We start from the raw sequence: 21,811 nt of genomic DNA on the forward strand, positions 1-21,811 counted from the left end.
TAATAAAAAAAATAGCCTTTTGTGAGTTACATCTCAATAAATAAAATCCCCAAAACAAATGACTCTGAAAAAAAGAAGAAAAAATATAACTTAAAATATCTTGAAAACCCATGTGAGTATAGATTCAAAAGATACTTAAAAGAGATTTATTTTCATAAGGCTACCTAGGATGAAGTCTAACAATATATTCTAGCACCTCAAGTTTGTCACTACTTACTAAACATCAATTTACAAATACATGTTTTTTTTGTTTGCTTTGAGACAGAGTCTTACTATGTTGCCCTTGGTAGAGTGCTGTGGAGTCACAACTCACAGCAACCTGAAGCTCTTGGACTTAAGCGATTCAGTTGCCTCAGACTCCAAAGTAGCTGGGACTAGAGGCACCTGCCACAACAGTTGGCTATTGGTTGATGTTGAAATTGTTTAGCAGGCAAGGGCCTGGTTCAAATCCACCAGTCCCTCTGCACGTGGCCAGCGCCCTGACCACTGGGCTATGGGTCCAAGCCTACCTGTTCATTTTTTTGTTCCTTTATCAAAAGGGAAAATTCTAGCTTCAATTCTATCCAGAGGTGGGCAGAGGGGAGTAGGAAATAAAAAAAGATTCAAAGAGTTCCATGCAAATAACAAAATTCTAATGGAAGAATTTCTAACTGACCAGAAGTTCATATTGCTAATAAATTTATAGGCTCAGTGCTTGTAGGTCATCGACTAGGGTGCCAGCCACATACACTGGAGCTGGAAGGTTTGAATCCAGCCCAGGCCTGCCAAAAAACAAAGACAACTACAACCAAAAAATAGCCAGGCATTATGGCAGATGCCTGTAGTCCCAGCTACTTGGGAGGCGGAGGCAGGAGAACCACTTAAGCCCAAGAGTTTGAGGTTGTTGGGAGCTGTGATGTCATGGCACACTACCTAGGGCAACATACTGAAACCCTGTCTCAAAGGAAAAAAAAACAAAAACATAATAATAAGAAGAACAAATACGTGCAATAAGGTTCAGAATTCAATACAGGCCTGACAATCAAGTCCTTATTTTCTGGAAGAAAGGCCTTAAGTCCCAATCACTTTTCATTAACAGCATTTTTACAGATCTATTTAACAAGTGGTTTAATTTCCTTTATCTTTTTGTTTTTAGCATTCTAATCTTAAAGACTAGATTAGAAACAAGTTCAGTTCCACAGCAGGTAATTTTTTTTGCTTTTGCAGTATGAAAGAATCCACAAAAACCTCTTCACCAGTTCAATTCTCAGTATCCATTCTATGCTTCAGATGAATCTTTTTCTAATGGAAACTGTAACTTAGGTAAAGTGTAGTACTAGCTTTATAATTTAAGGGGTTTTTTTTGTTTTTTTTTTTTTGAGGCAGTCTCATCATGTCACCCTCGGTAGAGTGCTGTGGCGTCACAGTTCACAGCAACCTCAAACTCTTGGGCTTAAGAGATTCTCTTGCCTCAGTCATCCAAGTAGCTGGGACCACAGGCACTGGCTATTATTATATTTTATTTTTTTTTTGTGGAGGGAGTTGTAGTTGTCATTGTGTTTGGCAGGCCCTGTCAGGGTTCAAACCCACTAGGTCTGGTGCATGTGGCTGGTGCCCTAGCTGTTGAGCTACAGGCTGAAAGCGTATAATCTAAGTTTTAAACATTAATATTTGCAGCTTGATCTTGTCTTGACAATAGTTGTTGGAGACTAGACTTCAATATTTACAAATTCTCGTTCATGTACACAAAGCACACATCATTATCACACAACTTACTCCTGTCTGGAGAGAATGTTCTACTTTCTTAAATGTTTGACCTCCCAATCAAATTCCAAGTCCAAACAACTTTAAGCTCAGACTTTTCTCTTAGATTTTTAACAACTTTTTCACTCTTGCATCAATTTTTTTTTTTTTTTAGATAGTCTCATTTTGTCACCCTTGATAGAATGCTGTAACATCATACCAGACAGCAACCTCAAACTCCTGGGCTTAAGAGATTCTTTTGCCTCAGCCTCCCAAGTAGCTGAGAATACAGGCACCGACAACAATGCCCCACTATTTTCAAGATGAGGTCTCATTGTGGCTCAGGTTGGTCGAGAACCTTTGAGCTCAGTTGCTCTGGTGCTGCCTTGACCTGCCAGGTGCTGGGATACAGGCTGAGCCACCACGCCAGCCCCCACCCACGCATCGTTAACCCTTTTTCTAATCTTTCTTGTTGTACCTACCTCACAGAGATCACCAGATTGAAAAAACAGTAAATAAAACATAAAGTGGTTATATCTACATTGAATACAGGATGTTAGAATTCAGGATTCCCTGTTGGGATTGTACTTTATTTTACTCCAGTGAGTATCTACTAACTTACTGCAATAAATAATGACCATAGGGAAGAAAAGTCCTAGGTTGGATTCTTTCATACTCTGTGGCAACTCACCAAAGAATGTCAAAGAAAAGGTTTTGAAGTATACACCCTTTTTCATACAAAGTAGTAACCCATAGAACACCAGAATAGCTATAATTTATTTGAGGCCTCACCTGTAGAAAGAGGCTGTCACAAGGACAGCCATGACACCCAGAAGTTTGTGGAGATCCCTGAGAAAGTATTAGATTTTCAAAAAAAATCTGGACTGTATTTCAGTTTCACCAGCCTTTTTTTTTTTTTTGAGATATGGTGTCATGAAGTCACCCCTGGTAGAGTGCCATGGCATCACAGTTCACAGCAACCTCAAACTCTTGGGCTTAAATGATTCTCTTGCCTCAGCCTCCCAAGTAGCTGGGAGTACAGGTGCCTGCCACAATGCTCGGCTATTTGTTGTTGTTGCAGTTGTTTAGCTGGTCTGGGCCAGGTTTGAACCAGCCACCCTCAGTATATGTGGCTGACAGTGTAACTACTGTTCTACGGGTACTGAGCCGTTTCACCAGCCTTTTCACTGTACTTACAGGAAGCTGCTGCTGGTCTGCCAGCACTTTTACTACCTATCAGTTTCCTGTATAATAGCGATGGCTTTGCAATCTCCCCGCTGATATTCTGTAAAAAGGTGAAGGAATAATTATGTATTCTGATTCCAGGTTTGCAATTTTCACTACTTAACTGTTCTTTATTCAGTTTAAGAAGCTGTAATGGACACCACCTATGTATGAGAAAAGGTTTTCTTCCAAGATGTGATTTAATACTCTAACATTTGGTGTTTGAGATAAACATTTGGTCAATATGGAGCCTCGTTGTTAATTTGCTACAAAATCAGAACTGAGAGCTATACATTTACTACATCCATTCAAAATAAATAACTTACATGAAATACAGATTCTGGCATAGATACAATAGGTGAAAATCAATCAAAGGATTGAAGCTGTGTGTTACATGTTTCATTTACTCACAAACTTCCACACACTATTATTCTGCAAAAACACAAATGCAGAGGGGGAAAAAAAGGAAACCGCCCTTTTGCAAACAAACCTGAAAGCATCTCTCCTCTGAGGCCAAAATAAACATGTAGTATGCATAAAGTGTTACTGTTCAACACAAATTCTGTTTCTAGAAAATATTTAACTCCATAGATTAAAAAAAAAAGCAATATGCAACATCTTTTTTTTTCTTTTATGATTTTTGTTATTAAATCATAAACACATAGATCAGGTATACATTAATGCATTTGTGGGATACAACATGCTGATTTCATATAGAATTAGGGATGCTTACATAACACTGGTTAATACATACCTCATCTTGTTTACTTAATTGTGTTAAGACATTTATACTCTATAATAATAGATCCAACCCTTGCATTATGTACCATAGGTGTGATCCCACAATTTACCCTCCCTCAATTTTTTTTATTCTTTTTTTTATTAAATCATAACTGTGTACATTGATATGATCATGGGGCATCATACATTCGCTTCGTAGACCATTTGACACATTTTCATCACAATGGTTAACATAGCCTTCCTGGCATTATCTCAGTTACTGTGCCATGACATTTACATTCTACATTTACCAAGTTTCACAAATACCCCTGTAAGATGCACCACAGGTATAATCTTGAAACCACCCCAAAAAGAAAACACACACAGACACACACACCAAAATCACTGTTTTTTTGTGACAATAAATATACACAAATTAGAAATATTGATCAAAACTCAGTAAGTAAATTACTGGACTGACAGAATGTTCATTGTTGGGAGAATTTCTCTTCAATTTAAATGTCATCTCTAAAAAAGAAAAGTTTAAAATGCTAACATTAGAAAAAGCAGGTAAATTCTTCAAGTGCTTTGCTGTTAAGTAAGCCAATTTTTATAGAGCTAAACTAGGCACTAAAAGTAAAATTGGAAGGTAGAAATGGAGAAAAAACTGACAAGCTGTAGCTGGACAAAGCAACAGAATGCTATTAGACCATGTTGGTCATTTTATATCAATTAAACACATAAGCTAAAAGGTTTAGGCATCTGCTGGTTTAGTACACTAACTCCCTTGGATTTGCTTAAATGTATACAACAATCAAGAGGTATATAGAAAGTCCTAAGGAAAAAAATGCCACATAAAAATCTACGTTGGAGGCTCAGCACCTGTAACTCAAGCAGCTAGGGCACCAGCCACATACACCAGAGCTGGCAGTTTGGAATCCAGCCCAGGCCTGCCAAACAACAATGACAACTACAACTTAGAAATAGCCAAGTGCTGTGGCAGACACCTGTAGTCCCAGCTTCTTGGAATGCTGAGGTAAGAGAACCACTTAAACCCAAGAGTTTGAGCTTGCTCTGAGCTGTGGCGCCATGGCACTCTACCCAAGAAACAGCTTTACAATCTGTCTCAGAAGAAAAGGAAATCAACATTGGAGGCTCGGCGCCTGTACCTCAGCAGCTAGGGTGCCAGCCATATACACTGGAGCTGGTGAGTTTGAATCCAGCCCAGGCAAATTACGATGAAAAAAAGCCAGGCATTGTGGCAGGCTCCTGTAGTCCCAGCTACTTGGGAGGCTGAGGCAAGAGAATAGCTTAAGCCCAAGAGTTTGAGATTGCTGTGAGCTGTGATGCCATGTCACTGTACCAAGGGTGACAAAGTGTCACAAAGTATCGAGAAAAAAAAATCAACATTGGCCACTAATTAAAATAATCTTAAAAGGCTATCTTCTATTACAAATGGATATATAAAATATAATAGGCCTTACAAGTGTTATTACTCCTGTCCTTGAGCTGCTTTTTCCAGATAGTGCACATTAACCAAAATGGCTGTGAAGGTGCTTTCTGAAATCTTTCTCTTGTCTCAAAGAATGATCTTAGAAGATGCAAACAAAATCTACCTTCGATGCTTCAACTGCCAAGCCTTCCTTTGCATTTTTTCTACTAGTTTCTTGTGTAGCTGGCCGAGCCCCTTGCAATCCTGAATCATCACTACCCTCTCACCTGTTGTTACTTAGGTTGCTTCCATCATGACTGTGTATGCCTTCATCTTCATCAATTTCCTGAGACTCATTTACTGCTGTGGTAATAGGAGGTGATGTCAGAGTAGTTTTGGACACTGCTTCACTTTCTTCCAGTGGTGGGGCAAGGAGCAATGGTGATACTGGGTCTTCAACTGCTGAGTGTTTTCCGGGGATGTTCTCTGTTGTGTTCTGATCAGTGTCCACATCCATTTCAGAATGAGTATTGTCAGTGTGATATTTACCATCTAAAGTTTCACCCTCTGTTATATTCAGGTTTAGTCCAGACGATGAAATAGTGGTGGATTCCTTGGTATAAGCAGCATGACCAGCTGGACTGGCATCTGCCTCTTCTGCTCCTGCTCTCTGAAAAAGGGGCTTCTTTACTCCCTTAACCTTCAGAGAGTGATTTTTGGTCTTTTGATGCCTCTTCTTCTTTTTTTCCTTTTTTTTTTGTTTGTTTTTGAGACAGAGTCTCACTATGTTGCCCCTGGTAGAGTACGGTGGCGTCCCAGCTGATAGCAACCTCAAACTCCTGTGCTCCAGCAATTCTCCTGCCTTAGCCTCCTGAGCAGCTGGGATTGCAAGCACCCACCACAATGCCCATCTACTTTTCTTTCTTTTTGTTGTAATAGTCATTGTGCTTTAGCAGGCCCAGGCAGGGCTCAAACTCACCAGCTTCAGTGTATGTGGCTGATGCCCTACATACTGAGCTACTGCTGCCGAGCCAAATTACTTTTTTTTTTTTTTGAGACAGAATCTCACTATGTACCCCTGGGTAAAGTGCTATGGTGTCACAGCTCACAACAACCTCAAACTCTTGGGCTTAAGTGATTCTCTTGCCTCAGCCCCCCAAGTAGCTAGGCACCCGCCACAAAGCCCAGCTACTTTTTTGTTGTAGTGGCCATTGTTGTTTGGCAGACCCAGGCTGGGTTCAAACCCCATAGCCATGGTGTATGTGGCCATCACCCTAGCTGCTGAGTTGCAGGTGCTGAGTCTCCTTTTTTTCATGGTTTTGTTTTGTTTTGTTTTGTTTTTGAGACAGAGTCTCTCTATATAGCCCTCCGTAGAGTGCCATGGCGTCACATCTCAAAGCAACCTCCAACTCTTTGGCTTAAGCGATTCTTCTACCTTAGCCTCCCAAGTAGCTAGGACTATAGGCGCCCGCCAGAATGCCCAGCTACTTTTTTTTCATTATTGCAGTTGTCATTGTTGTTTAGCTGGCCCGGACTGGGTTCAAACCCACCAGCTTTGGTGTATGTGGCTGGCAGCATAACTACTGTCCTAGGGGTGCCAAGCCTGATGGCTCTTCTTTTAATATTTCCTTCAGCAGTGCTGGTGATGGTGAAAAGACACCCTGTGTCCTTGTTCTTTCCTTTAGAAGTTGGCTGTCTTTCACCGACACTAAGCCAACTTCAATAAGGACTTGCTCCTTTCGTGCCGTTTTACTGTGTATGTTAGACTTTTCCTTTCTATCTTTTTGGAGAGGAGATTTTTGGGGAATTGCTTTCATGTGAAAAGGGGGTTCTATGGTTGGAAGCAGTTCCATCAGAGTCCCCTTCTGAACCACTTCAATGGGAGCAGGCCCCAGCTCAGCAGACTCCTTCTGAACAGCCTCCGTGGGAGGACACAGCTGTACTTGAGCACAGTTCTCCTCGACAACCTCCAGAGGAGCAGTTCCCATCTGAGCAGACCCCATCTGAGTAGAACTCTTCTGAGCAGACCCCATATGAGCAGACTCCACATGAGCAGAACTCTTCTAACCAGACTTCATCAGAGTAGACTCCATCTGAGCAGGCCCCTTCTGAGCAGGCCCCTTCTGAACAACCTCCATAGGAGCAAGGCCTTTCTAAACAGGCTCCTTCTGAGCAGGCTTCCTGCTTCTTTTGCTTGACTTATATTTTAGGGATCTTCTTGTAGTTTCTTTCATGCAGGCATTTTGCGTCCTACTCTCCTCCACTTTGTCGTCACACTTTGGCACTTCCTGACTACTGGATTATCTTTCTATTTTCTTTTTCTTCTTTGTCACAGACTCCTCATCATTCACAGGATCATGTGAGGATTGGGCTTCAGCTTCCATCTTCCTCTCACTTTTCTTGGTTTTGCAGAACTTTTCCGAATTACTTCGTACAGATCTATCCATCTCTTTACTGTGTTGTTAATTTGTGAGTTCTGGTAGTCATTTGGGTCATTGAGATGCTGCTGCAAGGGTTTTTCTTTCTTTTTTTTTCGAGACAGAGTTTCATTTTATCGCCGTACGTAGAGAGCCTGGCGTCACAGCTCACAGCTACTTCCAAATCCTGTGCTTAGGCAATTCTCTTTCCTCAGCCTCCCAAGTAGCTGGGACTACAGGCGCCTGCCACTACACCTGGCTGTTTTTGGTTACAGTGTGCCTGGGGCTTGGTTCATACTTGCCACCCTTGGTATATGGGGCCTGTGCCCTACCCACTGAGCCACAGGCACCAACTGGCTTTTCCTCTTTTGAAACATTTTTTTCTCCACTTTTAAAGACTTCTCATTTTTCTTTCCAGCCACATCTCCCTTTATTTTTGTCTGCTCTGTTTCTGGTTTTTCATTGGTAGTATTGTTATCAGGCAAGTCAGCCTCTTGCTTTTTGGTTTTCTTTAGTTTCATTTTTGAGACATCCATTGTTTGTTTTTTTAGGAGAAGTAGATTTGAAGTGATATTGTAGATTACACTTCTTGGAAGCTGTGTAGTCACATACAAGGCAATTGAACTGTTGTGGGCTAACAAGGAGCTCCACGTGTTTTTTGAAGTTGCTTCTGTCTTCTGTTTTGTAGTTACAGTGTGGGCAGTAAAGATGTTTAGGCCAATTGTGAACTTGTCTTGGACGGCGAGTTACTTCACTTTGATTAGAGACCATGTAACTGCACATCTAAATGGCTTCTCATCGGAATGAGTACGCATATGTCTAGCTACATGAGTCTTCTGAGAACTTGAATAAGGAGAAAGTTCACATTTATATAGGTGTTCTCCTGTATGAGTTCTAAGATGCTGACCATATTGTTTTTTTCTGTCTGAAAAATAGTTGCATTTCCCACATGTGTATACTTTCCTTGGAAAATGGTTTCTCCAGTGTTTCTTCCAGTGATACTCACTAACTGTTGTATATGTACAAAGGATGCACTTATAGCCTCACTTCTTTCCCAGCTCTGGTGTGGTGTTTCAGATGTACAGTACAGTGATCATATTGATTCATATTGTTGCCACAGTGGTCACAGTTAATGGGGTCCTTACAAGAACCTCCCAATTCTGAAGTGGAAGAGCCGGAGTCCCTGGCTTTTGCTTGCTTCTCTGCACTTTCTTTAACAAAAAATTTCTTGGCACTATGTACTCTGATGTGATTACAAACTGTTCTTCGGGTTCTGCTTCATAATGGCGTGGTTTACAGTGAAAGAGTTTGGTCTTCAAGTTCTTGCATTTGTCCTCAGCTACTGTTGTTTCTGAAGGAAGATATTTATTTGAGCTGTAAACTTTTGGGGCAGGTGATGCCTCAAATACAGGCTGAGATTGTACAACACTGAGTTCTGAATTTCTCAGTTTCATGTTTATCAGTCCATTGGATTCACCTTTTATTTGAGGAAGCTCCTCAATTCCTTCTCCATTACTGTCTGAAAACTTGTTATTCCCAACAGTCATCATTTCTGCCATCTGTCTTTCTTCACACACCAGGTAATCACAGCAAGTGCCATTTACTTCCCCAGTTGAAGCCACATTTGCCAGCATGATAAGCTGAGGTGTGGCCATCTCAGCTTTGGAGAGGTTCTGTGCGTCATATTGGTCATTAGGTAATGCCATGCCAATGCTGCTGCTGCCAGTGGACAGCCCTCTTCCTCCCGAAGCCTGCCCCATTACCTGTGTGGCCATAACTGTATTCCTCCTTCCTAGGAGATGTGGGGCGGGCCACCCAGGTTTGCAGCTTCTTCTCTGACTACTTTTCTTTGTTGCTGGAGTTGCAGGGGAGGAAAGGGGGAGGGAGGAAAAGTTGGGCACAGGGGCCCTGGAGGCCCAGAAAGGCCCAGGAATGCAACTGCTGAGGGTGCTAAGACCATGAGTTCTAGGCTTTCTCCCAGCTGGCTGAGCAGCCATGGCCATCACTACAGCTGGGTTCTGGGGCCCAGGGCCTCAATGGTGCTCACCTTTACCTCATGGGAGCTGCATATGCTAGCGCCTTACTTTGAATAATATGTCACAATGTGGTGACAGTTTATGACATTTTGAATTCCAAAGGTAAGATCCCCAGCTATTCAAGATGGTCATCTTTAGGGTGGGAGCTAAATTTAAAAAACAATAAGGATGAGAGACAGGTGGGAAGGTCACATGGGACCTAAAACCCGCAGACTGTCAGTGTCCTCTAGGCTGTAGCCCGGCTGACTCCATCTTCTTCTCACTACATGCACTTTCAAGAGGTGTGAAAAAGTTCAGTTTCTCAGTTTGTCCTGCACATAGGGTGACAGAAGACTTTCTTTAGGTCATGATTAGGATACAAAAGTGTAAGGTTATTTTATATTAGAGAGCAAGTGGAATTCATTAGAAAGGGCGGAGAGCAGGCCATGAGTGAGGAGAAGATAGGAGTGGAAAGAGACAAAGCAGAAGACAAAGCATAGTATCCCAAAGAAAGCAAGGAAGAATCCTCAGGCTGAGGGCAGATGGGTGTCTGTATTTAAGTGGAAGGAAAAGTTAATGCAGCTGATTTCACAACGTGTTATGATTGTGAACAGTGTGCCCACTTTTCTTCAGCAAAGGTTGAAGACAAACATTTTTCTAGGTATTAGAAAATACCTAGCGGTGATTGTTCATAGTTCCACGTGGGATACTCAGGAATCAATGGAGGCATAAAGGAACAAATACTGAAAGACAAAATAGCTCAGAAAATGTAAAGAAAAGAATTTCCATATTCTTTGCTTCATTTGTCGGGTTTATTAATGGTTTGTAAAAACAGAATCCATGGAGGTGAGGGAGCTGGAGGCAAGAGAAAGGAGGCCGGCTGAGAGATTTTAGTCCTTCCTGAAAACGTATGAATTTATGTGTGTGTGTGTGTGTATGTTTCTATATACAGACATGTATATATACTTCTTGAGAAATGAAAACGATGTTTTCATATATTCAAAGAGGCCGAGTGCCAAGACTCAGGTCTATCATCCTATCTCTCTGGGAGGCTGAGGTGAGTAGATTGCTTTAGCTCAGGTGTTGGAGACCATCCTGATCAAGAGCAAGAATCTGTTTCTACTAAGAATATAAAAATTAGGCAGTATTGTTGGATGGGGGGTGTTGTAGTTCCAGCTACTTTGAAGGCTTAGGCATGAGAATTGCTTGAGCCCAGGAATTTGAGGCTGCTGTGAGCTATGACATTCCTGCACTCTAATCTGGGGCAATAGAGTGAGACACTGGCTCCAAAATAGGCATTTAAACAATTAAAATACTTATGTTGTTTTATTTTTGCATCACCTTTCTCTTTGTAAATTTTAGATTAAAATGAGGGTAGAAATGATTAGGTTACACCGTTTGTGTTTGCGTGATTAAGTCTGTGTGGTAGAAGTGCCCCTAACCTTGGAGGTGTGCCATATGCTTTTTTTTTTGAGACAGAGCCTCAAGCGGTCACCCTGGGTAGAGTGCCCTGGCATTACAGCTCATAGCAACCTCCAACTCCTGGGCTCAAGCGATTCTCCTGCCTCCTCCACCCAAATAGCTGGGACTACAAGTGCCTGCCACAACGCCTGGCTATGTTTTTTTTACAGCCATCATTGTTGTTTGGCGGGCCTAGGCTGGATTTGAAGCCAACAGCTCAGTTGTCTGTCACTGGTGCCTTAGCCACTTGAGCCACAGAGGCTGAGCCTTTTTTTTTTTTTTTTTAAGACAGAGTCTCACATTGTCTCAATCAGTAAAGTGCTGTGGAATCACAGATGACAGTAACCTTCAACCCTTGGGCTTAGGTGTTCTCTTGCCTCAGCCTCACAAGTAGTTGGGACTACAGGCACCCAGCATAATGCCCCTCTAGGTTTTGTTGTAGTTGTCACTGCTGTTTTAGCTGGCCAGGGCAGGTTTCAAACCTGCCACCCTCAGTATATGGGGCCAGCGCCCTACGCACTGAGCCATGGGCACCACCCTGCCATATACCTTTACATTGTGCTTCTTAGGTGAGAGCACACCAATCTCCCTCCCACTTCCCCTCTAATTTTTGTATGATTTCACTCTAAATACCAATGATTCTTGCAATTTATAAGAATAAATTAGAGTTGGATTTTGCTTTCATAACCTAGGAATGCAGTGCTCTGGATCCCTTTCAGCCAAATTCCCTCCCGTATGTTTTAACACTCTACAAGAGGACTGGTTTCCTCCTGCATTTTCCAAAAGAATGGTAAGCTGGGTGTAATTGTATCTCCTTTTTTCCTCAGCCTAACCTCAAGACCTCTTCTAGGTCTTGCAGTCAAACCTTAAATTTTCAGTTTCTTTCTCATTTTTCCAAATGCTAAACTTTCCATCCAATTTACATTATTGATAGAATCAAACTCCACACAAATAGGTTGGACCCACTTAAAACAATGAACCCCTTACCCTCTCCCACCTGATGACCCACCTAAGAAGGGTGAATGGGTCAACCCCCTAACCTACTTCACTGGATGTCACACCTGGGAAATGTAAATAGGCCAACCACCCACCCTTACAACAGATGTCCAACCCAGGGAAGGGAATGTCCAGATCCCCACCTTCCTGACCATAAACACTTCCTACTTTCCACCCCCATTTGTCATTACCCAAGTGTAGATTTATCCCTGCAGGTTGGAAATCTTACCTCACCTTCACCCAAGTGGAATAAAGCCATTTTAATTGCACAAACTGGGCCTCTTTTTTCCTTTTATCTCGTGCCTCAGAATAATCTTTCATCTTTGGCTCTGTAGCTTTGAATTATCAATTGTTTTTCTCTTTATTTCTCAGTTCAAACAGAAGCAGTATTTTTGTTATTTGTCATTTCTTTATATAACAATGGGTGATTGTTTCCTAAATTGTTGGTTTTTTATAAGTTTCTGAACATGACTCATAAGAAGAAAGAAGAAAATAATCTTGTGACACTCTGATCAAAATCTTTGTGCCCGCCTCAAAACGTTAGCTTTCTAATTAAAGTTCTAGCAGTTTCCTTTTAGGCTTAAAGTATTTAATTTCCAAAGACATCAGAAATTTGAGTTTGAGATAATTTATTAGCCTCTCCTAATATTTCTTTGTAACGACAAAGTTTGGACTCAGGCAGTTATAAAAATACTTTCTGTAGGTGACACCTGTGGCTCAGTGGGTAGGGCACCGGCCCCATATGCCAAGGGGGGTGGGTTTGGGCTTACCCCGGCCAAACTGCAACAAAAAAATAGCCAGGTGTTCTGGCGGGTGCCTATACTCTCAGCTAGGGCAAGTGAGTTGCCTAAGCCCAGGAGTTAGAGGTTGCTGTAAGCTGTGTGATGCCACAGAACTCTACCCAGGGCAATAAAGTGAGACTCTGTCGCTAAAAAAAAAGAGAGTGATAGCTTCTGTAGTTGAGAGGGACAGGCGGCAGCTCTGTTGGTGGCGAGTAGCTTGCAGCATTCACTTGTAGTTACCATTAGTTTGCCCCTCAATCCCAAACCTTTCCTCAATGGATTAACAGGAAAACCAGTGATGGTGAAACTTAAGTGGGGAATGGAGTACAAGGGCTACCTGGTATCTGTAGATGGCTATATGAACATGCAGCTTGCAAATACAGAAGAATACATAGATGGGGCATTGTCTGGACATCTGGGTGAAGTTTTAATAAGGTGTAATAATGTCCTTTATATCAGAGGTGTTGAAGAAGAGGAAGAAGATGGGGAAATGAGAGAATAGCATCTTTTCTGTTTTTTTATATATATATTTCTAGACAATAAAGTTTGTTTGTTTTTCCAAAAAAAAAAAAGAGTACTTTCTGAGTTGAATTTAAACTGTTATTGATCATATACACTAACACAGACCTATATTTTACAATATTGGAAAATACATATGAACATAATCTGTACCAAATTAACCACCATTGCAGATCTGACAATGTTTCATATACATTTTCAACAAACCAGTTGAACCTAATATGCCTTCCTCAGATTTTCAGTGGTCTTGATATATTAAAAACGCAGAATTTAGAGTTTTTATTTTGGAAGGTTTATCAAATATCAAAGGCTTACAACATTTATTTGTTCAAGCAAGATTACAAGCCAAAAGATTCTAAAGAAATGCATAGTCAACTGGATCATGTGTAAATTCCTTCACAAAAGCCCTTTTATGAGCTTCATTTAATCTGCACAGACAATCTACAAACAGAAACCTTCTGGATTGCCCTGCCTATCACTTTCTGATATAACTATTCTGTTTCAGGACAAAATTTACCACACAATATCTTTGTCTTACACAATGCCATTTTCCTTTTTGTCTAATGTCTCTCACTCTCAAAAACTCACTTTTCAAAAAGTAGAATCACAGTTTTCTATGAAGTAAATTATTTGTTTGGCTAGACTGATAATTAGAAGGTTTAAAAGGCAAGAATCTTATACTTTGACAAAGACTCATTTTCGGGCGGTGCCTGTGGCTCAGTCTGTAAGGCGGCAGCCCCATATACGGAGTGTGGTGGGTTCAAACCCAGCCCCAGCTGAACTGCAACCAAAAAATAGCCGGGCGTTGTGGCGGGCGCCTGTAGTCCCAGCTACTCGGGAGGCTGAGGCAACAGAATCGCTTAAGCCCAGGAGTTGGAGGTTGCTGTGAGCTGTGTGATGCCATGGCACTCCACCGAGGGCCATAGAGTGAGATTCTGTCTCTAAAAAAAAAAAAAAATGAAAGTGACAAGGACTCATTTTCATAAACAATTTAAACAACCAAATTATTACATTTTACAAATGAGAGACATTTTGTGAAACATAGCATTGGTATAGGGTTTTCCCAATCAGGGCTGGACAGGGAACCCCCATTTTTCTGGCTCAGGTGAGTTCAGAAGTGAGACGTCTAGCTAGGCACAAACACGACACACACTGCAGAGCACACCCTATAAGCTCTAGCAAGGTTATGAACAAAGCAGCCCATAAAGTTTTAGATAACTCCACCCCGAGTAGGGAGCACACACCCTGATCCCCTCCCTAGACAAAAACTGCAAAGACCTAATAACTTTGCCCAAGGGCAGGAACTGCATTCATTTATTTGTTGAAATGTTCATTCAGCTAATAAATGTATTTTTTCCATCTACCAAGCACTGGGCAAATATCTGTTAGGGCTAATTATTTACCCCTAGACAAAGGATCCATACGGAAGATCTCTGACTTGGGCCTACTCCCTCTGGTGCTCTCCACTTATTCTGCATGCCCCTTCCTCCAACAAAATCCTATTTTATTACTGATTTCTGGCTTGTGGACTAAATTCTCAAATCCCCAAGATCAAGAACTGACTGAATAAAGAAATTCCAGTAACAAAGCCACAACACAGTCATCCTTTCTGATGTCTTTTCATTTACCCCTAAGTCTCACATGTTCACATGACTGCCAAGGACTAGGCCTGTGTCCGAGATGGAAAGCAGGAACCTGGAACTCCAGTTTCTCTCAGAATAGCCAGGGGATGATGTTGGAGCAGGGAAAAAGGGGCCACTCACACAATCATTTTGCCCTGTGAAGGGGAGGCGCCAAATCCCACCTATTGTTACTCATTTCTGTCAGTCTCCAAGTACTCACATGCACACAATTTTAATCCTTTTCCTAACCTGGGCATTCTTGATTTCCACTCAAACTGCCACTTAGTGATAGGAGGTGGAATCAACACTTCTATAGGCCCTGTGAGGGAAGGTCCAACCCCACCCTCCAAGTTCATCTCAGTCACACCACATCCACACAGTCTAATACATCTTTCACCACAACTGCCAGCAATCTATTGCCCCAGGGGTCGATCAGACCCCAGCTTCCACCCAAATGGTTGGCATCCCATAGCTATCCTACCTTGTCTTAGACATCTCCCAGTGCAGGTACCAGTTCCTGCATGCCAGTTCCTCCTATTGTTTGATTACTTGAAGACCTGCTGAATCATCCTTTCTCCGTCCAGTCAAGGCATCCACACAGGGAGGCCCAATGGAGAGAAAGAGCACCCAAACACTACATTTATAAGAGGAAAGGCTTTATTTCAGCTGCCAGAAGGAGGCTCACAAGAATTCAAAATGGCCATCCTCCCAGACTTGCTCTGTCTTCTCCTTTTCATCCCCAGTCAAAAACTTCCTGCCCATGGTTCCTTTATTTTTGGTAAGTTTGAATAAAGTAGGAGAAGCTGTTCCTGCCTCGACAGGACTACAGGATTTCACAGAAGTGGAAATTTTCAGGTCCCAGGAACTTAAGTTTCTATAAATTCCTAAGACCTGAGTCACCATGGGGAGGACCCCACATGTGTATTCTTGGGGTCTCCTTGAGAAGATCTCTGTTCTTCTAGACCCTTCCTGGGTATCCTCTCTCAGCACAGCACATTGCATGCTGTCCCAAATAATGAAGCTATAAAGGTCCCACTGCCAATTTTCAATCACCCTTCTTGAGTAGTTATACTCTGTGGTGTGCCAAAATTTGCCACTACAGTCACTGTACATAAGGAACAAGGAAAATTGTAGCTGAATGTACTATTTATTTTTTCCAATTAAATTAACTTTATTCCACTTGTGTAAGGGTTGGGTAAGATATTTAACCAGGAAGAAATCTATATGTGGGTAATAGTGAAGGGAGGAGGTTGAAGGTCAGGCATTTGGGGGTTGGAACCTTCCCTTTCCTGGGTTGGACATCTGTAGGAAAGGTAGAGATTGGGTCATTTAACTTTCCCAGGTGATACATCCCTGGGGTAGAGTAGGAGGTTAAGCCATTCTAATTTTTTTTGGGTAGGGGCCCGAGTCTCACTTTGTTATCAGGTAGAGTGCCATGGATTCACAACTCACAGCAATTTCAAAGTCTTGGGCTCAAGTGAATCTCTTGCCTCAGCCTCAAAGTAGCGAGGACATGAGGCTCATGCCACAACACCCAACTATTGTTTAGAGATGAGGTCTCACTCTGGCTCAGGCTGGTCTCCAAACTGTGAGCTCCATCAATCTACCTGACTCAGCCTCTGAAGTGCTGGGATTACAGTCGTGATCCACTGGACCCGGTTATCCATACTTTCATTTACAACAAAATTTACAAAATATTTACAGATTATTCTCTGTGTCTTTCTATCTCTTTCTAATATTTTATAATCAATATTTTGTAAAAGTATATTTAGTACAATTTTGAATGTTCCTTATGTATGGTGACTTCTGGGGACAACCTGTAAATTTTTACAAACTACCTTGACAGGGCAGCAATCAGGCATTTTGTCTCTGTCTTTCAATTATCCTGATATCTTCAGACCTAAAACCAATCCCGAGACTAGAAGGCCAGAATCTGATCCTGGATGACAAATATGCATTGAGCATAGATGAGCATATCCTCGGTCCCATCTTTCTGTTTCTCTAATTCTCATGAATGTACCTAGGGCACTAGCTGCATCCCACCAGTGCAAGACCCAAATCGGCAGTTCCAAACTCTGAGTCCAGGTCCTTCCTCAGACACTGCTGCCTTCTTTGACCATTGGAGACTTTAAAGTGTCAGTAAACTATGTCCTGTTTTAAGATTGGGATTGGTGCTCTTCCTTGAATGAAAGTTATTTGTTTTGTTAGAAAGTGTTGGGCAGAAGAAACTCTGTGCAGTGTTTCCTCTCTCTAGCTGAGTGCTGCTTTAGTCCAGACAAAGTAACAGCAGCAATAGGGGCAATTGTTAAAGAAGCCACTTCCTAGACTCACTCAAAACCTGCAAATTTTTAACCAAAGCCAAGATTGACTATTCCCTCTTGTAATGTTAATGTCCTAATGCAAGAGTTGGTGGAAGAGCAAGCAGTTTATTCAAGAGCAATGTGAGGAGATGGCTGACTAATGTTGCAAAGAGCACCTCATGTTCCTGGGCTGACCAGAAGGTAGTGAAAGGGGAAAGGAACTTGGGAAACCATGTATCATTGAAATGGTTTCTTGCCATCTGGCTGTCTGCTGACATCAGCTAGATCAAAACAGAAATGGGGGTTACTGCTCACTATTTTCCTTCATGGGGAGTTGTGCAATGTTGATGCTATAGTGAATGGCTCAAAACCTTTCCTGCAATTTATTATTTTATGAGGCAGTGTCTCACTTAGTCACCCTCCATAGAGCAATGTGGCATCACCATTCACAGAAAACTAAAACTCCTAGGCTCAAGCCATCCTCTTGCCTCTTCCTCCCAAGTAGCTGGGACTACAGGCACCTGCCTCAATGCCCAGCAATTATAGAGACAGGGTCACAATCTCATACAGGCTCATCTGGTACACCTGAGCTCTAACAAGCCACCTGTCTTGAGCCCCCAAGAGTGCTGGGACTACAGGCTTGAATCATAAGGGTGGCCTTTCTGAAAAAAATTTTTTTTTCCTTTTTGTGTTCTTTTTTATTTTTATTCTTAAGTCATAGCTGTGTACATTAGTGCATTAAGGGGTACGATGTGCTGGTTTCATATACAATCTGAAATATTCTCATCAAACTGTTCAATGTAGCCTTCATGGCATTTTCTTAGTTATTGTATGTAGACATTTGTATTCTGCATCTAGTAAATTTCAACTGTACCCATTCTAAAATGAACCGTAGGTATGGCCCCATCCATTGCACCTCTTTCTTCTTAGATTCTCTTCTATATATCTTTTCTTGGAAAGTAAAGGTTGCCATATTTGTTTACCAGCTCAGCAAGCAACTGGGGTAAATCCAGTGTCTGCAGTTCACTGCATGTTTGACAAAATATCTTCATGGGACTGCAGCATTGTCACTCCAGTTGAGCTGGTTGGAAATTTAGAAATGGGATCTTCACCTCATCTCTGAATAACAATCTGCATTTTTTCAATAGCTCTAGTTCTTTCTTACACACATTAAAAGTATAGAGTTACCATTTCTCTCACCTTGACATTGTCATATAAAATACATACACAGATTATAACATATGGTGCAAATAAGCACAAAATTCTGCATGCTGGTATTAGTGGCCTTTTATTTCTACTGTGTCAACCAAAAGTGTACCATCTGTACACTGGTTTTGTGGATGCCATTCCATCCCCTGTCTTCAGTTAGGTAACACATGAGGGAAAAAAGCTCTTCTATAGTTGTTAGGTAGTTGCATTTACTCTTATAAGTCAGCAAGAGTTCTCTTCACTCACTTAACTAAAAGTGAAATACATGGCTTGGTGCCTGTAGCACAGTGGTTAAGGCGCTGGCCACATAACACCCAGGCTGATGGGTTCAAACCTGTCCCGAGCAAGCTAAATGACAATGACAATGGCAACAAAAAATTAGCTGGGCATTGTGGAGGGCACCTATAGTTCAAGCTAGGAAGCTGAGGCAAGAAAATAGATTCATCCCAAGAGTTTAAGGATTCTGTGAGCTGTGACACCACAGCAGTTTACCGTGGGTGACAGCTTGAGACTCTTGTCTCAAAAAAAAAAAAAAAAGTGTAAGTTCTATTTCCCGTGTTTTCTTGGTAAATATATTTGTTTTTCAGGGAGTGTTGACATTCAAGGACGTGTCTATTGAATTCTCTAAGGATGAGTGGGCCTGCCTGGACCCTGCTCAGCAGCATTTGTATCGGGAAGTCATGTTAGAGACCTACAGAAACCTGGTCTACCTGGGTGAGGAAAATTTAAATATGCAGTTCGGGGCTATACTAGGCAATTCACATTCTGTCTTTGTAGAAGGTTTTAATTGAGTTTATTCATAGACTGAGTATCAGGTTCTTGTTTCTATGGAAAACTTTAGGATATCTTGGTATAGAAAAGAAAAAATTGGAGTTGTTTCATTTTGACATTAATCTTACCTTTTTTCAGCTGATTTATATCCTTCACTAGATTAATGTAAATTTCAGAAATTTCATGGCCTAGATTGTTACTCATACCTTTAAGTCTGATTTCTAACACCAAATTTTATTTTAGTAGTTTTGGTAGTGGAGGAGTTAGGAATGTTCCAACTTTAAATACTTTTTAAAGATTCTGAAGTTTCTGCAAGGAAATCTGTTTGGGATTATTATTTCAGGATCTTCTAAAATGTCCTTTTCTCTACTTCAGCAAGGCAGTAGATTGTCAATTGAAGAATCCCAATTGTTTTCTAATAAAACAGGTCTTGCTGTCTGTAAGCCAGACCACATCATCTGTCTGGAGCAAAGCAAAGAACCTGGGAAGGTGAAGACACAGCTGACACTACTCAAGCACCAAGGTAGGTTGGAGTGAGTGGAACAGGTAACACTGGTCAGAGGTCAAAGTTCTAAGAGAAAACCACACCATACAGTGTGATTAGGGAAGCTCAGCTTAACCAGAAATTATTTCTCAAATGCCTGGATTCTCTCCCTTGTTCTTACATCAAGGCATCTCTCTTCTTCTTTTTATTATTTGTTTATTTTATTTATTTATTTTGTGTTTTTTGGCCAGGGCTGGGTTTGAACCCACCACCTCTAGCATATGAGACCAGCGCCCTACCCCTTTGAGTCACACGCGCTGCCCCTATTATTTTTTTATTTTTATTTTCTTATTGATACAGAGTCTCACTCTCTTGCCTCACACTAGAGTGCCATGACATCAGCCTAGCTCACAGCAACCTTAATTTACTGGTGTGAAGTGATTTTTCTATCTTAGTCCCCAAATAGCCAGGAGTACAGGTTTCTCTGCATTGTCTGGCTAATGTTTTTAATATATATATATATTTTTTTTTTTGTACAGGGGAGTTCTCATACTTACTCAGGCTAGTCTCAAACTTGTGAGCTGAAGCAGTCATCCCTCTTTGGCTTCCCAGAGTGCTAGGTATATAGTTATGAGACACTATGCCTGTTCTTGTTTTTAATATCCAGAAGGACCTTACTTTCCGCTGATATTCCTTCTAGGTTACAGTGAGAATGAAAGAACTTACTATGGCTTACATGTGAGTGCAGGATGTGAGTGCTCTTCCATTGCTTTTAAGGACATGAAATATGTGTGTATTTTTTAGTATACCTGTGAATTTTTTTTTAATATTCTTTAGGCTGGATGTGGAGGCTCACATCTCTACTCCTAGCTCTCTGGGACCCAAAGACTGTTGCTTGAGCTCAGGAGTGTGAGACCAACCCGAACAAGATTGACACCCCATTACTACTAAAAAGATAAAAAGTATCCAGACATTGCAGTGGTTGTGGGGGCAGGTGGTGGGGATGAGGCTGAAGAATTGCTTGAACCCAGGAGTTTGAGGTTGCTATGTTAGGCTGACTTTATGACACTGTAGCTTCAAAGACAGAATGAGACTGTGTCTGAATAAATGTTTTTTTTTTTTCTTGTCTTTTTTTTGGAGACAGAGTCTCAAGCTGTCTCACTGGGTAGAGTGCCATGGCGTCACAGCTCACAGCAACATCAAATACTTGGGCTTAAGCAATTCTCTTGCCTCAGCCTCCCAAGTAGCTTGGACTCCAGGTTCCCACCACAACTCCCGGTTATTTTTTGGTTGTAGTTGTTATTGTTCTTTGGCAAGCCCGGGCTTGATTCAAACCTGCCTGGTCTGGTGTATGTGGCTGGCTCCTTAGCCACTTAAGCTACAGGTGCTGAGCCTACATTTCTTAATAATATGTCATTCAGGAGTTTAGAGTATTCCTGAGGATTTATTAGTGTCTCTATTGTTACAATGTAATTCTTATTTTATAACTATCTCTAGCTTATGATGTGCTTATTCATACACACACACACAGACATGCAGGCAGCAGAACCTCTGCAATTTGACCACTCAAGGGACTGTAACAAACTTGTCAACATACAGAGGTGATTAGCATAAGAATCCAGGCCTGCTGTACCAGTACACACATGTGGTGCATGTCTGCACTATGAAAATCAGGTCAAGTTGAGGGTATAATCAATGTAGGGAGTTGGCTCACTATGGAATTTCTAATGTGTGTGTGTGTATACGTATATACTATTTGTTTGTGTTTATATATATATGCATATGTGTATACACAAAAAAATATTGTGTATGTGTACACACACAAATAAATATACCCCCCCAATAGTCCATACATATATATGCCCACTCTAATAGTATGTAAACACACACACACACAAATAACATAAACACACACACACAAAGTGTCAAGATCTGCAGGCCTGTCTCCATGGTCATGAGTGAACATTTCCCTCCAGGTCTCTGGATTGGTAGGACCTCTCCCACATCATGGCTTGGAGAAGTTGGAGAGGCCCACATTGTCACTTCACAATTCTCAGTGGGACAAAGGTGAGCAGGCCATTCTCCAGTCAGTAACCCAGACCAGGGATCCTCTAGTTTGCTAAGTGAATGAGGGTCG

General features: G+C 41.5%; 2 protein-coding genes and 1 pseudogene across 4 annotated transcripts in view; 2 read left to right on the forward strand and 1 right to left on the reverse strand.

Moving 5' to 3' along the window:
• LOC128572925 (zinc finger protein 43-like) overlaps nt 1–21,811 on the forward strand; it is a 61,759-nt gene that overhangs the window by 26,628 nt on the left and 13,320 nt on the right. For 2 of the 3 annotated variants that reach the window (XM_053573083.1, XM_053573084.1), the window contains exons 2-3: nt 19,007–19,133; nt 19,618–19,713. In XM_053573083.1, the coding sequence (XP_053429058.1) occupies nt 19,007–19,133; nt 19,618–19,713 (223 nt within the window). Of the gene's footprint in view, nt 1–19,006; nt 19,134–19,617; nt 19,714–21,650; nt 21,742–21,811 lie in introns of those variants that run through there. The other variant, XM_053573085.1, reaches the window with a different exon arrangement.
• LOC128572936 (RE1-silencing transcription factor-like) lies at nt 5,159–9,290 on the reverse strand (annotated as a pseudogene).
• Nucleotides 10,371–13,328, forward strand: LOC128573063 (small nuclear ribonucleoprotein F-like). The gene is made up of 2 exons (XM_053573285.1): nt 10,371–10,376; nt 12,960–13,328. The coding sequence occupies exons 1-2, from the start codon at nt 10,371–10,373 to the stop codon at nt 13,269–13,271; spliced, it is 318 nt and encodes a 105-aa protein (XP_053429260.1). The 3' UTR covers nt 13,272–13,328.

The sequence above is a fragment of the Nycticebus coucang genome, chromosome 20, assembly GCF_027406575.1.
Source record: "Nycticebus coucang isolate mNycCou1 chromosome 20, mNycCou1.pri, whole genome shotgun sequence".
NCBI classification, from domain to species: domain Eukaryota; kingdom Metazoa; phylum Chordata; class Mammalia; order Primates; family Lorisidae; genus Nycticebus; species Nycticebus coucang.